Raw genomic sequence first — 17,141 nt, forward strand, 5'->3', positions numbered from 1 at the left:
ACTCTGGAGGTATATGATGTTTGTGTTTAGGATCACATCCCTATTGTACATTTTAACTTCAGTGGTTTTGGTAAGTTTTGCTTTGAAAAAGTCACACGTGATCTGCAAACAGCACTTCCAGCAGTGATTTTACTATGCGATAGTTCTGTTGATGTAAGGATATGATGCACATTTTTACTGGTGAAATTGATCTTTCAGTTATCTCCATTTTACTTGCTTGAGTTGTATCAAATAGGTAGCATGTTCCAGCCAGACCAACTGGGTTTAAAGCTGGTTTGATTCATTAAAGTCACACATTGTGCACCTGAGTTACTTCCAGTAACTTCTCTTGACTTTCCTGTTACCTCAAAAACATGTTCCCTTTTCTGCCTTTGTGCATATGGACATTCCCATGCCTTTATGTATATGGACACTGATTAGTTTTTCTTTTTTGACACACGTTCCCCCTTATCTTCTTGCTCCGCTCTCCACCGTTACCCCCTCAACCCTCCATTCTGTCATTTCCCTTCCCTCTAATCACTGAGTAAACCTAGGGCATTAATAACCAGCAGAAAAGGAAAATAAGTGATACTGTTCTTAGTTGTTTTTTGTAACTGGAAATTCTGCCTGGTGAATCTGATTCTTAAAGTCATCTACAGGAAAAATTCCATAAAGAATACTTGTTTATAAAAGAGCTGCTCACTTTAGTTGTTGCAAATGCTACTGAAAATCTCCATGTCCTATTTTAAAAGACTAACACTTCTGCTTGTTGCCAATTAAAGTGAATCCAGGCTGCCTTCGGATGGTGTACTCTTTGCAGCTAGAATGATGTGTGGCATGGTGCCACAGCGTGTCAGCTGAAAATGGCCAGTTTTGCTAAGAATAGCCTCTGTCACTAGCCATTGAGAAGAATGAACGAGATCTGGCTATTTGGAGGTGATGCCTGACTGTGGGCAGCGTGGGGCCTCGGTCTGATTCAGGGGGCCAGGAGATGGTGCAGGCTTCCTGAGGGAAAAACGGTCTGCAATTCTTCAGAGAAAATGGGATTTTATTTGTTGTTTTGAAGGAAAACATAACCATTTCTGAAAAATATTTGCAGAAGCATGATTAATCTTTAAAATTCAAAAGCAGTGTTATGTAATTCTCAAGTATTACCCATGTTCAGGAGTATAGCATACATAAAAGGTAGGAAGGTTAGAATTTGTTAATTTTTCACCACAGTAATTCGGAACATAAATAATTATAATGAGCTATCCATGACTAAGTATCTCAACAAATTTATCATCCTTACTTACAATAAATCCCTCAGCACAGATATTAATGTCTCCTTTAGCTTTACAGAAGTCAGTGGAGATGTCTGCATTACAGCTTACTTGTCATTTCAAAGTACTGTGTCCATACTCTTATCTATACATTTCTGGTTGTCTGTGTCTCTAAACAGATTTTTCAGGATTTTGTGCTCTTGCAGGCTCTTTATTATCACAGAAAAGAATTTCTTTCTGTCATTGGGAACCTACTTTTTTTGTGTATCTCTGTTTCCCTATCATTTGAATTAACAGGATCTCAGAATTGATAACACTTTTGTCTAATGGCATACTGCTGTGGATGTTTCCAACCACTTCATGTTTTCCACATGCGTCATCTATAGGTCTGAGTCTGTTAAAGCAAAGAAGGTTTCCATCCTGGGAAGAATGAAGAGGTTTTTTTATTTAACATTAATAGTTTTTAATTATCCATGAGTCCTGTGTTATAATAATAAGAATTTTAAAAAAATTTAAAAGCAAATATGGCATCTTCGATAATATCTATTTAATTTATATCCAGGACACTTTTCTGATACCAGAGCATTATTTCTGTGAGGCATCATTACTTCCTGTTACTTTCTGTGAGTAAAAGCACACAAGTAATTTTTTGAAGGGATTGTTTCTAGAAATTAATCTAGAATTATTGCTTGCATCTATCCTGGTCTGGTGTCCATGTAGCTAATTGGTATCCCTAGAACTACTTTAAGCTTCTGGTTGTTTGTACCATGTCCCAGAAAAAGAAGGGCATTGAAGAAGAGAAAGTTTACAAACTGTACTTCTTTTTTATCTCTCTTTTTTCCCCTCTTCCCCCGTCAGCCTCCATCTTGTGGAGTGTAATGTGAAGTACTTTCCTGTGACTTCATTATCCATTGCTTTAGGTCACCGTCTTTAACTGGAATGGAAGGCAACAGGTTGTACTTAACTAGAAAGTTTGATCGAGGGATCTTTTGCTTCCCTACTGGAGGTGAAGCCATAATTATGTCTGTGATTGGATTGTAGAGGAGGATAGGTAAGATAAAATACTGAACCATAAATAATAGTGGACTTGTATTTAGTTTGCTTTCTCTTACTGAATGAATAATCTTTAAATTTTTAAGAAAAACGAAACAGTACTTCAGAGATTTAAACTGAAGTAAATATTTTTATTTTCTTGAAACTTTATATGTGCTGATATATTGAGTAGCCAGTAAATGTGAAATTGTATGTGTGCTGCCATTTATCAAAAGATTATTTGTTTCTCACTTTGAGGACAATTAATAGCAGCAGTCTTGTTAAACTTCCTGCCTTAGTATCGATCAATAAGCACTCATTCCAGAAAGCTGTGCTTCTGAAAGGTCTAGCATTAAATAAAAAGCTGACATTTCAAAGATTGACTTTCATGGCCAATCAAGAATAACCATCTTACATTTAAATCCTTTAGCATTCATGTATTTTGTCTACATTTTTGTGCCAAAGTAGTACATTTTGTGAGGCTACCAGCAAGCAGATACACACAGGCTTGATGGTTCAACAGTGGCTTGTAGTGAGCATGAGCTTGTTGTGTTTAAGTATGTTGAACTCTCTTATATTCTGAGCAAGATGAGAGATGGGTTCTTGTGGTGCAGTGTACCTGAAGATGAGAAAAATCTGAAATAGCAGAAGCTGAATCCCTGTTAATGTTTCAGTATAAAGTAGATACATTATATAATAGATTTGTTATGTAAGCAGAACTAGTTGGAAGAAGCAAAACAATTGAGTACTTTAAAGAAGTTTGTTGCTTTATTTTATAGAAAAAAACATGACAGCAGTCTATTAAGACTTTATAAAGTTCTGGTGCAGCAAGAAAGGAGTGTTACCATATCATTTCTTGCAGTAATAAATTTAAATGGTCTGGTTGTTATTGGAATGCTGATCAGGAAGGAAACAGAAGTCTGTCCTTTTTTCATAAAAAGGTATAAAAAAGGTTACACACTTCAAAATGCAGAAAAGACAGAAATTAAAAGCTTAAATAACTGCAAACAGCAGGGTACGTCAGTAATGGAAGGACTTCTTAAATGACTTTGACAGCTTTTGCAGGTGCACGTACTATGTCACTTAGGCTAGTGGAGCATTGAAAAAGATTTATGGTTCTCCTTTTGCAATTTATTAAGAGTTTCTTTCTTTCTTTTTCTTTCTTTGTAAAGCAGTCTGGACATACCCCTCCCTTGCAGTCATTTTTATTACAGCTCCTAGAGGAAAGTCACCTATTCAAAAACATGTGTTGCTTGTTGTCTCCATGGCTAGCTCACAGAGCTGTAAACTCTGGAAAATGTTGTTATTTACAGCCAGATATTTTCCTTTCCTTCTCCTTTTGCTTTTTTTTCTTTGTATGTAAATACCATTTTATTTGGCTTAGTTCTTGAAAGTCTTCCTGTATAATTTTGTACCCTTAAAAATTTAAATTGGTAACAAAAGTATTTTTTCAAAAAGAGAGTCTGACCATCAGGAACTAGAAGGGTTTTTTTTGTTTTGTTTTGAGTTGGGGTTTTTTAGGTTTATCAACATATGCTCTGTTATATTCCTTTATATGATGTTATTCTTGTTTTCACTAACATGCTTGCATAATACTGTTTGCAGATGCTCTGAGGGGCTACTGCTACGCCTTTGGTGTTTGATGATTCTAACTAATTTTATTCAGTTCCTGATTCTCAAAAACACAACCTTTTCCTCTTGCTCTCTCTCTCTCATTTTCTCTCGCTCGTTGCCTCTCTTCTGCGCGCTCTATCTCGCTCGGTTTCTCTCTTTCGCTTGGTTTATCTTTCGCTCGCTTTCTCTCTTTCGCTTGCTCCCTCTCTTTTCTTTTTCTCGAATTTGCCATCTATGCTCTTTGAAACTTTATTTACTATTTTGACAAATCAGTGAGTGTTATCTTGTGGGATTTTATTCCATTGACAGAGTTAATCCATCTACAGATGAACAAGTGTCGGGTTTGGTTTTGTTTTCTGAAATTTCTCAACATTTTTAAAGAACCTTCTTTCCTGCAAAATCTTGTCTTCATGTTGGTTGAAGTAAATGTGGTGGGAGCATGTAATTCTGTGCAAATTCCAAGAAAGAGAGACAGAGACAGGGGTTTGCCTTCCTAATAATTATCTCATTTTCTTTCAACTGTTACTTGATGTAACATGTTAAGAACCACGTTTCCTCTTTGTGGACAAGGAACTATGGAAAGTGTTATCAAAACTTACTGCTTTAATTAAATCCTCTCTTGTTGAACAAAAACAAATGTGTCAAGTCTATAAAGAGTGAACATTGAGACATTCCTAACAATAATGGGGGGTCAGGAAGTTACAGAGAGTGTCCTGGTACATGTGTAAAGAGTGTGTACAGTGTAGAACACTGACAACATCTGTAATAGGCGATGTACTGAAATCCTCACAGTACAAGATTTCCAAGTTCCTTGTAGTCTGAAATTAAGGCCATATTTCTTCCCCGTAAGTGGCTTGTTGTACATTTAGGCATTTGGTGAACTGCATGATGAGATGTGGGCAGTAACACTTCTTTTTACTTGCGTATGATTTTCTTTAAAGTTAGCTAACACTGCTTTCCCTTTGCACAAATTCTATCCATATGTCTTTAAATTATGGCCAGTTTTCCAAGGTTCAGAATCTTTTCAGTGGATTGACTGCCTGCATAGTTAATCTTTGCAGGTTTTTGATAGAAAACCAGTATAAGAGATGACAGACCTTAAGACAGTCATTTGTGAAGCACAAGTGACTAAAATTCCTGACTTAAAAGTTCTGGTCAAGATAGAGACTTTTTTTCAAGTATTGTAAAAATCTTTAGTCTGGTTCTGTTTGCTAAATAATAATAATATGATATGACAGCTTAGTGAGTACTCAGTATGGTAGTGTGTGAATTTACAGCACACCAGCTACTCTACACAAGCTCCCCATGGGACGCTCTGAGTGTACGCTAACTTTGAGTTAACTGTAATTTACAGCAAATTATCCTGCACAAAAGCATTTTTAGTGCACAGTTTTCAAGCTGGCGTACTACTTACTCTGCAATTCTATTTAACGCCCTAACATAAATATAGCTATATAAGAGACTCCTGACTTCTTTTGTATTTGCTACTTCAAAAATCCATTTTTCTTCATGCTCAGCAGGCCACATCAAGCAAAACTTGGCAAATATTTCTATCATAAAGTAGTAAACCACAGTGCTTTTTGTGATGCGCTTGCAAGAAAGGGGAGGTAGTAGACTTGAGTGATGCTTTTCTTCCAATAGCCAGTCTTCTGCTAATCAAGGCTTTGCATAAATAATAAGGCACTCCATAGGCCATGAAGAAAAATGGTTCTCATGCTCCTTAATTGGTGATGCTTGAGGATTTCACATCCTCTTACGACAACCTTTAGAAGACTTGATCAATATGGGGTTTTCCTCATCAAGTGCTCAGGAAGTCTTAATGAGTGAAGTGGCAGCTAGGCTCCAAATAAGTAATGCTGAAATAGAAAAAATAAACAAAAATTGTAATGTTAACTTTTTATCCTCCAGACTCGTTTCAACCAGCGCCTCAGTAACCAGGATTTTGCCTTGGATGAAGATGATGATGATGAAATGGAGAGAACAAGCAAGTAAGAAGCCTGTTTGGATGTGTGTGTATGTATGGAAGAAGGGTAGTTAGTGTTATTCAGCAAAGTTGAGTTTGTGTGACACATTTTTCTTCTGTCTAGGCTGCTATCTTAATTCTTGGCCTAGATTATGTGAAGTAGTTCAGGATTAAATCTGTTTTTAAGAAGAGGGACAGGCTAGTGTGTCTTTTCATTATTTATAGTGCCTAGAAGAGCTTGACATAATCCTGTCTTCACAGACTCCAGATAAAAAGATAGACTACATACACAAAGAAGCAGCAAAATAATACTTGTCAACATGGTGGGCAGTGGCCACAGCTAATCTATTCTTTAAGTCTTGTGTCATGATCATGAGGTTTTCTGAAGGGTCTGAAAGAGAAATACTGCCTTGTGAGTTTTATATGAAGGTCTTCCTATGTGTGAATTAAAGGAAAATCATAAGTTGAGGCTTAAGCTGCATTGAGGCATTCTCTGATTGAATTTAGACTATTTTTGATAATGAGCATATGGATATAAACCCTGAAGGACCTTGAAAGCAAAGTCAAGCAACTTAAGCCATGATGCTGTAGGGAAGAGGGAGCTACTGAAGTGTTCAAAGGATATCATTAAAAGTGACCCATGGAAATACCCTTTGTAGTAGTATTCTGGGTAGACAGAGATAGGGAAAGACTGCAGTAGTATGGTGGACAGAAGTAAGGGTATTGCAATGAATGAAAGAGAAAATAAGAGGCAAAAGCACCAGCTGTTCTTGCAGATAGGCAGTACTCCAGTAAATCTGGTCATATGACAGAAGAGTTGCAGTACGAGAGTCTTGCCACTAGAACAAAGTATGTGGCTGGGTCAGCTGGAGAGGTGTAGCAACACTGACCTAAATATAAGGTGTAGACAAGGGAAAAGAGGAACAAGTTTTTGAATAACTGTAAAATTTGGAGGGAAGATTTGGGAAGTCATATTAAAGGTGACTTGAAGTAACAGTTGTAGTGGTTGGGGAAGAGCTAGGAGACAGCAAGAGCTAGGAGACAGGAAAACCAGCTAGTGGTAACTGCATCTCCATAGATATCATACATCTATGTTTAGGAGAGTGCTTCAGTAGAAAGAAATTCCAAGTTTGTTCCCTTTCACAAGTCTTGGAATGCGTTCTCCTACTTACTTTCAGAAGTGGCTGTAATAAAATGGTTTTTATGTTCCTGGCTGATGGAAAAGTTTTTGTTTTCAGGTTATCATCAGAAGACAGTGAAGAAGCTTCTGCTTGCTTTTATGATAGTGATGATTCTGGTGAAACTGGAATAACTCCTCAGCATCAAGGAGAAATGGATTTGCTTGGGGAGATTTTGGACACACTGAGCACACACAGTTCAGATCAAGGAAAGCTCTCAGGAGCAAAAAGCCTGGATTTCTTTAGGTCAATGGATGACATTGATTACAAGACTGCGGTTAGTCTTCTGCTTTCATTTGAAAAACAACTCTAATCCCCTTATAATGAAATCCTGCACCTGTGGAATCAGCAACATGCAGTTCAGACACTGCATCATAGTCCGTAGAATTGCTAGTGTGTCTTCTAGGGCTACGTAACAGTACACCCATGCTAGCCACTGCATGATGGTTTTTCACCAGCCAAGAGATTGGTTACACCTTTGTCCAGTCCACCAAGTAATCCTGGAACAGTATTTTTTCTTTATAACAGTAACCACATACAGACCTGTGAATAATGTAATAATTTACTTAAATAGTTTAATATTATATTTAGCTATTCAATCTGGTATTTCCAGAGCTGGTTTTAGTCTTTTTTTATGCAGTTTAGAAGGTATTTATTTCCATTTTCACCTTGCATCCTTCAACTAGTCATAGTGATATGGTGATGTTTCTGTCTTGATTAAGTCATGGGGTCCATGTGATAATTGCATCTGAAATACTGCTAGAATAGTACTCCAGAGTTTTGTGAGAGGGCTCCTTGATCCTTTTTTAGGTAGAGTTGCACAGGACCTGTAGTGTAAACCAACCGCTTGCCTACAACTTTAAAACCCTCATCAAGTCACTGCTGTGATGTTAGCCAAAAAAATGTTACTGTTTTTGAATTCCAGCTCATATCAACTGTCCAACATTTGCTTTTGCTTAAATGACATCCTGTAATAGAAGATTCGTTACTGGAAGAGCAAATTCTGATGCAAATGTTTTAAAAGCTTGTAAAATTTTATATTATGAGTGTCATACAGGGGTCACATTAATTAAATGCCCATTTTTGTTTGTTTGGCCCAAAAAACTTAATATTGGAAGTTGTTATAAGTAATTACTGAAGCAAAGAGGAAATGCCATCTGGTTTTAGTTTTAGTCCAGCTCCTTCTCATATTGTGGGTACAGACTAGCAAAGTGTGTCTTTGTTCACTGTCAAAACTGCTTGTGCAAAGACTGAATGGACAGGGGAGACAGAAATCCTTCCTATGTACAAAAGGCAATCCTTAGGATAAAAGACAGAGTGTTCTGGCGAGGAAGTGTAAAAGCAATTGATCTTACATTGTTTATGGGATTGTTGTTTTGTAGCATTGAACACCAAAGGAGATCCATGATTCAGAAACACACAACATCCATTACAGTATTTTTGTTTCAAAAGTGCCTGTGTAGAGACATTTCTTGTGACATTAACTATAAACACGTGTTCTTTCTTTCAGAACAAGTCGAATGCACCTAGTGAGACCAATCTTACCCTGCTCTGCAGCAGTGCTAATGATCAAGCAGAGTGGAACCTCGGTCAGGATGACAGTGTCCTCCATGGGAAGCAGCTCCCTCCATCGCCAAGGAAGCATGTTTCTTCTGGTGGCCATAGAGAAACTCTCTCAAGGCTGGAAGAAGAAAGTAGTGACAGAACCTTTATTACTGACAAGAGGGACACCACTAGTATGACATCCCCATGTCCAGTACAATCAAGTGCCCAGTTTGCTTCCTTAGAAAGTTTCAAAGCAGGCTATTCTCTCTGTAAGTATGCAAAGCAGAATGAAACACTAAGCAATATCTCAGAAGATCAGCTCCCAGCAAGTCTTGCTCAACATACATCCATTCTAGTCCCTTGGGAGAAAGATGGGGAGGAAGGAATTGAAACCCTGGAGGAGGGTGGGCTTCTTCAAGAAGTGGTGTCATTATGTAAACTGAGTTCTGCTTTTCACTATGGTTTAAATATTTCAAAGGATAGCTTATCCAGTAGTAGCAGAGGGAATAAAACATAAGAAAACTATGAGAAGAGAAACTCGACTCCCATCAGAAGTTAAAGGGAGACTACTCAGGACTCCATATAACTCCATATAACATGATAACCAAAAGATGAAAAAGGAGTAAGAGATCTTTGATTATAAAAATAATTCTCTTCAGTTGAGTATGCATTTTCTGCCATTGGGACATCCGCTTCTATGTTTACCCAGTTCATTTGTTGGCTGTAGTTAGGTCCACAAAATGGAACTAAATATATGAATGCACTCTTAAATCAGGTACTAGTTAGTCTCTGTGTTAAAAATACAGCAGGTGTATGGTGCTTCTTAGCATTTGCTTCCTCTAAGCAGCAGGAAAGGTATCACCTAACAGGTAACCAGGTTTTGAAGGTACTATATCAATCCCATTAAGCATGAAATCTTAAGCAATTAAGCAATCTGATTTGTCTGAAATGTACAAATGTTAATATTTGTAATGAATGACAACTGCCTTAATCTTTTTGAGAAGAGGTTTAACTATCTTAGAAGATGAATGCAAGTCTACAAAACAGCAATAATGATTTTCCATGGCAAGAATTTCCTTCAGGAAAGGGGAGGGGGAAAGGAAACTTTTTTTAGATTAAGGAATTTCTTGTGAATATAACTTGGAACTTTCTCCAAAGTAAAACTGTGGCCCTGTCTTCCAGACTTTGAAAAGGTAGTGCATGTTTTTCTCTCTTCTGTAAAGTACATGAAGTGCTGAATTATAATGTGACGTTTATTAACATCTGTTTACAACTAAGACACTTTAAAGACATGTTATCTGGTTGCCCTGGGTAGACTATTTCACCTAAACATTTTCAGAAAGGAAAGTGTAAGTAGAATTGATAGATTTCTATTATTTTTTATTTTCTACAGTTTAATAGAGTTTGAAAACTAATTTGTGCCTCTTCTGAACTATTTTCTTTCCATTTTTCGTAGCTACCTTTTTAAGGTAGATTGAATTACTGTTACTTAGAAGTCATATTTAGTTAAATTATTAAAGAGTCATGACTGAAAATTACTTGTAACACTAGAAAACTAAAATTACAGATTCAGCTTGAGACCGCATATATCCAACTCTCATTTATCCAACTTGAACAACCAAAAATCTCTTTCTAAATTCGGTGAAGAATAAATGGACTTGATGTATATTGTATTTAGAACAAACATTTGTCCTCCTTCTGGTAGCATTCCTGAGGAATATTTCATATTTACATCTGAAAATTCTTGCTGCTATATGGAGCAGCTCTTTGCTTTTTTTATTTTATTTTTTAATCTTCCTGCCCTTTCCTTTTTCCACCTCCTCACCTTACTGTACATACATTGTCCTCTACAATAGCTCAGGACAGGAAAGGCATGAAGTAAGTTTCAGCAGATTGGAATTGTCAACTTTGAAGGATATTTGTGATGCAGTTGGCAGAATTAACACGTGGGTATAAAATGAACTGTGCCTGAGAAGAATGTTCTGCTCTTCTAAACTCATGTCAGAAACCTTTTTTCTTTCTTTCCCTCCTTGGCATGAATGGTTGGTCTTAATCTCAGTATAGGCCTGAGTGAGCACATTCATGATGTCAGTATTTGGATTAGATTGTGCTTTAATATCTTAATAGTAGTTTGTAGCAAAGTTTAATATCGGTTGCCACATTGAGATTTATGAATGAATTTTCCTTCTAGCTAAAACAATTGAAAAGAGTTTTTCTGGCTGCTTTATTACAAGGCAGCTGACCTAAGAGAATGGATCCATATCATTACAGAGGCAATGTTTGATGCTTTACCAAAGAGATGCAGTGGAGTGAGACCTTGGCTTTGTTAATGCAAAAGTTTCAGCTTCTTCCAGAATGAGAAGGGCTGGACCAGTACTTGTCACTGAGGATGAGCCTCCAGAATTTTATTTTTAATCAGTGCAATGAAGGTAAAAGGTTGTAATAGTGCAAATCTTACAGCAATACCTGTGTCTGATTAGAGCATGAACATTCCTGAGGGCATTTGCAATCTGCATTGCCGGAGAGTCTCAGTATTCCAGAGTTAGAGGTTGTATGTCCAGAGGTCTGTACTCCAAAGTATTTTATCTATCCTTTGGTCTCCTCTTGTGTATCAACATGGCATGTTGTGGGGGTTTTTTATAACATAAAGATGTTACTTGGCAAAATATTTTGCACTATTAAAAATCAAAAGTATCATAAAAATTATTTTAAATCTTCGCTCTAAACTTTCAAGGCGGGTCAGACCAGGTGGCTCAGGTGCTGTTCAGATGAGAAAGCTGCAGAGCAACCTCATGGATACTTGTTTAGAGGTGATATTAATGACTAGGCAGAGGGCATTCTTCTTTGCTGGTACTAAACATTACCCAAACGTAGTGCTGCCAGGTATGTCTAAGAGAAGACAAGCAACTTAAAGGTTTTTGTTCTTGCAGCGCTTCTCATTCCTTCTCATTCATGTCTTTGCATTTTGTTGATGAGAACTTCAAGATTTACCTTTTCTTTTTCTCTGCATCTGACATGGTGTTTCTGTCCATGGTTCCATCTAAGATGATGTTTTGTTTTCTTCATTTAATAAAGATAATAAACAGTGTTAATGTCTTAAAGAGAAAAATAGGAAAAATTGTAAATTATGGCCATCATTACTTTCAAAACCACCAAACATGTAAGTCCAGGAATGCTGCCAGAAAATTATTTTTAAAAATGCATCTCTGACAGAATAAATCTTCCTGGCTTTACATGAGAGTTAGGTACTGAAGTCCTATTATCACATAGATTGTCCCATTCTCACCTTTGTGGAAAAAATATGGAAGCCATGTGAGGCTGCTAATATTCTTATAGTTATTATAAGGAACATAAAATTGAACATTTGATAGTGGAATCTTTCAAAATCGAGGCATTGTAGTGATAATTCACTGCTTCATTGAGTGAAAATGCAGGCTGAAAAGAAGAAAACATGAAGAAAAAGATGGAAGGTAAAATTCAACTTAGAATTATTTTTATTTCAGTCAAAATGTTAGTTACTGTGGTTATGCCACATTGTTTCCTTACTATTTATAAATGCCATAGAGTGTTTAGAGTCATTAAATAGTATGTGTTTTTTGGTTTTGAACCTTGTATGGGTTAGAAAATAACTCAGTCTTATATCTATGTTGAATTTAACTGTAGGTACATTTTTAACTCTGTGATATTACAGAGTCTTTTCCACTTGCTATCAGTGATCTTCTAAAAAGGCTAATATTTGTGCCTTATTTAAACGGATTTACCAGTTACCAAATAGAAAAGAGTCCAAGCTGATATTTCTGGTTCAACACTGTTGTTCCCTGTCCTTGTGATAATATAAAACTGTTCATTGGCTACAAATACAGTATTTTTATTAACACATTGGGTTCTATGTTAAAATAAATTGTCCAGGTCCAGTACTTTTTACAAGTTTTATACTTTTTATTTGTGGAAATCCTTCTAATGCCTTTGAAAATAATCAACGTTCATCACCAGCTACTGGTGAGAACTGAAGTCTGCTTAGTCAGAGCTCCTGTGGTTGTCTTCAGAGGCATGTCTTTTCTTCAGGATCTCAAAAATCTTCCCATTTCTCCTGTTTAAGGGAGATACCAGGTTATTTGATTAAGCTTTGTAATGTTACTTACACACAGGAACAAATTTCTGATGTAGAAAGTGAAACTAGCACTTGAATTTAATATCTTCAAGTTTGTTTTGCATAGATGTCTGCCTGAAATGAGCTGTATCACTCATCTGGTTTGGAAAAAAGTAAGGGAAGTAGAAAAGAAAAGGATTCCTGGGTTGTTCGAGTGGGGTGTGGTGAAGCAGAGCCTGGGAGTCCTCAGGAGGAGTAATAACTTTGAGGAAATCCAGATTTCAGGATATTGTTTAATGTTCTAGCTCAGTTGTAGTGATTCCAACCCAGCCATGTAGGCAAAAGTAATATTGCCTATGAAATTAATCCCCTGTGGGATTAGGAGAATGGATAATGTGTTGTCCCAGTCAGAGCCTTCCCATCCACCTGTATAGAGATGCAACATGTGAAAAACAGCACAGATGTTCAGGGAAGGACAGTACTGTGGATGCAAAGGTGATCCCTACCCACCCTCTATGCATGCAGAGGGCAGTCTGTGTAGAGTAGGCAGTGGTTTGCTCTTCCATACCACATATTTGGGCGTCATGTAGCTCCAAAAATATAGACTTGTTCTGAAGGAAAAATGTAGTTGTAGAAGTTGTCATAGAACTTGTTGACTGAACCTTCATTGTCATTTAGCATTTCAGTGATATTGCTGCTGTTTGGGTTGGGTCATCAGAAACTCTCAGCGCTGGCTGAAGTCCCCTCTCAGGCATTGTAACACAGGCTTCAGCCAGAGTTTTAGACACATGCTGAGGTGCTTTTGAAAATCCCACCCAACCTATTAGAAGAGTGGTTTAGATCTCAAAAATCTGTTTTAGGTATCTTTTCAGGTTTTAGAATGAGCTAGTTTACAACCTCGTGTTCTTGTAAATGGTGTAAAGTCTAGGTAAAAACCCAGTTAAGCCAGGCTTTTAAAACAGCTTCTATTTCTCCACCTACAATCAATCATATTCAGTCCTACAGAACAATCTTTGATTGGTGCAGCCATCTAATGGAATTGCTAGGAGCATCTAAAATCTTTTCTCTATGCATGTTATTAATTGAAGAAACATTTCATGCAATAATCGGAAGTGCCAGCATGAGACCCTTTTGCAAATGCACCCCCTGTGTAATACTGACTGTAGTACCCTGTCCTGCAGAAAGGAGCCCCATAACCGCTGACCTCCCTGACTCTGCAGGGAGAGGTCAAGGGTGGTCTTTATTGCTAAGGGAGTTAGCATCTTCTCTCTTGGCGCCAGGCTCTAGTCCAGGTGCTGTGAGACTCCAGCCAGCATGTTCCCAACAGCCTGAAATTTCAGGCTAAACAAGTGTGGCTAATAAAATTACACCTGAGGCAAGGAGCTTTCCTATTGCAAAGCTCAGGATAGTGAAGGCTGTCTGTTCCCGTGGTATCGTGGTAAATCTTTGGAGAACGAACGTGGAAATAAATGCACCAGCAAAACCAGTATGAATGGTGTTGTGACTTGTCTTCAGTAATTTCTTTGCTGCTATTAGATGTGTATGTCTTTGCCAAGCACTGTTTACCTGTTAACAGAATCTGTGCTCAATAGAACATGTCCTCATCTTCAGCCCAAGAGTATAGACCACAGCTGGTCTAGAATTCATGATCTTCAGGGTGGTTGAAAATAAAGGAATGGAAAAAGAAATATTATGTTTCTTTGTACAAAACCTTCCTTGATTTGCTTTGTAATGTCTGTTTTACAGTGTTAGTCAGTGGCCACTTGAAAGTACTTGATAGGTCTTTCCTGGAAGCTACTACACTTCTTCTAAATAGAGCTGCCTGATGAGTCCACAGCCACCTTAGTCTAGAGGGCCATCCACCACCCACATAGTTGGCAGGGCTGTTGCCATTTTCTGCTGGGTTGGCAGCAGGTAACACAGTTGGCAGTTACTCCACAGTTTACTGTAGTAAAGGGTACTCAAATTAATTTGTGCTATTACTTAGGTCAATACTAACAACATTTGTATTTAGAGTCCAGTAACAGTATTAGCATTTGAAAAATAGGTTGAGTTCAAGTACGTTGATGTTTGTTATGATTCTGTGTGAATTGATATTCTGTTAAAAATAAGGGAGCTACTTGGTTGTGGGGGGGAAATGTGTTGACTTTCAAATCTTCAGTGAATTTTGTGCAATATTTCTCCTTGTTTCAAAGTAATTTAGTAGTGCACATCTGCTTTTCAAGCAGATCCTTGAAATGGTATTTTTCAAAAATGTGTAAAATTGCATTTAGCTTTGAAATATGGTTGTATGATAAAAACATGAAGAATATATTCTAATGAGGCAAATGTATATTTCCAATGACTGGGAATGATTATGGATGTCACATTCTATGGAAATAATAGGGCCTAAGCTGGCGTTCGCATACCAGTTGTTCTACATAATTCTTAAAACTATAACCTGGTTAAATTGAAGTAAGGTTAAATATTAGAATTTATGATGTTTAGTCTATCATTTTATCACTTGTACCACCAATGAGGTGAGAGTTCACAGTGATGACCAAAGGTATTAAGAATTTAGTTTGTGACATCCCTAATTATCATAAGTCATTACTTAAAATATGTACTAATGTTGCCAGTATCATTTTAATTTTTTGTAAATTAATTTCTTTGTATATTGATGTACATTTTGTTTTAACCTTTGGTTTTCCCTTGAGAACTTCTTTAAATTAATATACTTGAATGAGGCAATAAAGCACTGTGGAACAGCTAGTCTCGGTGCAGCTTACGCACAAGCACATCACGTCTGTTACTTCATGATTTTTGAAGAGGAAGAGAAATTTAAAATGCTTACATGTTTAGCCAGCTGACAATTTGCGTTGGTTATCTTTAAATCTGCTTCAGATACGTTGAGAAATGCCTCAACACGAACAAAGCAACATTATGTATCCCAATGCTTCTAATTTTTTTCAGAATGTTTTTTAGTGACCTTTGAAAACCGTTCCTGATAATGTCCTTGTTGTGAGCCTTTAATACTTATAGGAAAGGCATGAAGTACAAGACGTTTTGAGGTTTTATTGGTCATTTTAATAATTTCGGAGATTTTAAAAAAACCAACCAGCATTGTCCTAACAGTTTTAAAAATTTAGTTAGTTACTGACCTTTAATAAAACTAGAACCAAATCTAAGAATTTACTCCATGCTTCTGCACCCACTAGACTACTGTTCAAAGTCATCTCAAGAACTGTAATTCAGACCTTTAGACTACTGTCAGTAGCACACTGTGTAGATGTAGTAAGTGAGCTGTGATGTATGGTGTGTTTTGTTTTTTTTCTTTTTCCTTCCAAGTTTGTGGCGTTGGTAGAAGTTTTTGGTGAACTCCACATTACCATAAAGTGCCCAACACTGTAATATAAAATAAAACTTAACAATATCAAAATTCCTTGGGTGGTGCAGGTTCTTGTTTGATGGGTTGATCTGAATAGCATTTTCATGCTTATCAGGTGTAAAGGGTAAAATAATACAATGATACTGTTCTATATTGGAAGTTTTTTTCCATTGAATGATCATTTCATTTTCTCAAATATAGCAAAAGCTGAATGTATTTTCTTATTAATTACTGTTTATACAGTACAAAAGTTAAATGCTGATGTCCTTTGTAATTCCTATGGTATTTTGTTTCTTGTAAAAATCTTTAGCTAATCATGCCTATTTGTTAAACGGTATCTTCAAGTTCTTACCAAAAAAGTGGTTATATTATCTCATTTTATAGATCAAGAAATTGAGATAAGAGGAAACTGCATGCAGAACGTACAGTAGTAATAACTGATGGGTGCTGTGGTTTGAACCTTTAATGTTGGATATTAAAAAAATAATAATAATTATGATACCACCAAGTATTTTTGTACTGTTAAGCCAAGTATTATAAGTATCGGAGAGGTCTTGAGGATACTGCTAGTGAGGGAAGAGGGATGCCTGACCTCCTGTAATACCTGTAATCAGATCTGACTGAAGGGTCAGACTGTGTGCTGCTGACAGTCGCTGGAACCTCACCTTTTCAACCCCCAGCGTGTAAGCCTGGTTTTGACACCACCAGCTCTTCTTCCTTGCTCCCCTTGCACCCTGACTCCAGCCCCTGCTGTGCCCAGTGGTACTGTTGGGCTGCATGGCTCTGTCGGTTGCTGGCACGTCTGGTGACCTGCTTGCGTTCCCCCCTTCTCGCTGCTGGTGAGGAGAGGCTGATGCAGAAAGTACCTCTTGGCTTCGGTGGTGATTAGGAGTGAAGATATGGTTTATTTGTAACTTCAGCAGGCTAAATAACACCTATGTGGTGGGTTGACCCTGGCTGGATGCCAGGTGCCCACCAAAGCCACTTTATCACTCCCCTCCTCAGCTGGACAGGGGAGAGAAAATATAATGAAAGGGTCCTGGGTCAAGATAAGGACAGGGAGAGATCACTCACCAATTACCATCATAGGCAAACCAGACTCGACTTGGGG

The 17,141-nt window shown here is 37.3% G+C and overlaps 1 protein-coding gene across 4 annotated transcripts in view; it reads left to right on the forward strand.

The window, feature by feature from the left end:
- DENND1B (DENN domain containing 1B) overlaps positions 1–16,519 on the forward strand; it is a 171,023-nt gene extending 154,504 nt beyond the window's left edge. For 3 of the 4 annotated variants that reach the window (XM_075038880.1, XM_075038881.1, XM_075038882.1), the window contains 3 exons: positions 5,796–5,875; positions 7,089–7,305; positions 8,539–16,519. In XM_075038880.1, the coding sequence (XP_074894981.1) occupies positions 5,796–5,875; positions 7,089–7,305; positions 8,539–9,090 (849 nt within the window). In that variant the 3' untranslated portion in view covers positions 9,091–16,519. Of the gene's footprint in view, positions 1–5,795; positions 5,876–7,088; positions 7,306–8,538 lie in introns of those variants that run through there. The other variant, XR_012652030.1, reaches the window with a different exon arrangement.
- Positions 16,520–17,141: the final 622 nt, after the last annotated feature.

Source organism: Buteo buteo, chromosome 10 (assembly GCF_964188355.1).
Source record: "Buteo buteo chromosome 10, bButBut1.hap1.1, whole genome shotgun sequence".
In the NCBI taxonomy this organism is placed as follows: domain Eukaryota; kingdom Metazoa; phylum Chordata; class Aves; order Accipitriformes; family Accipitridae; genus Buteo; species Buteo buteo.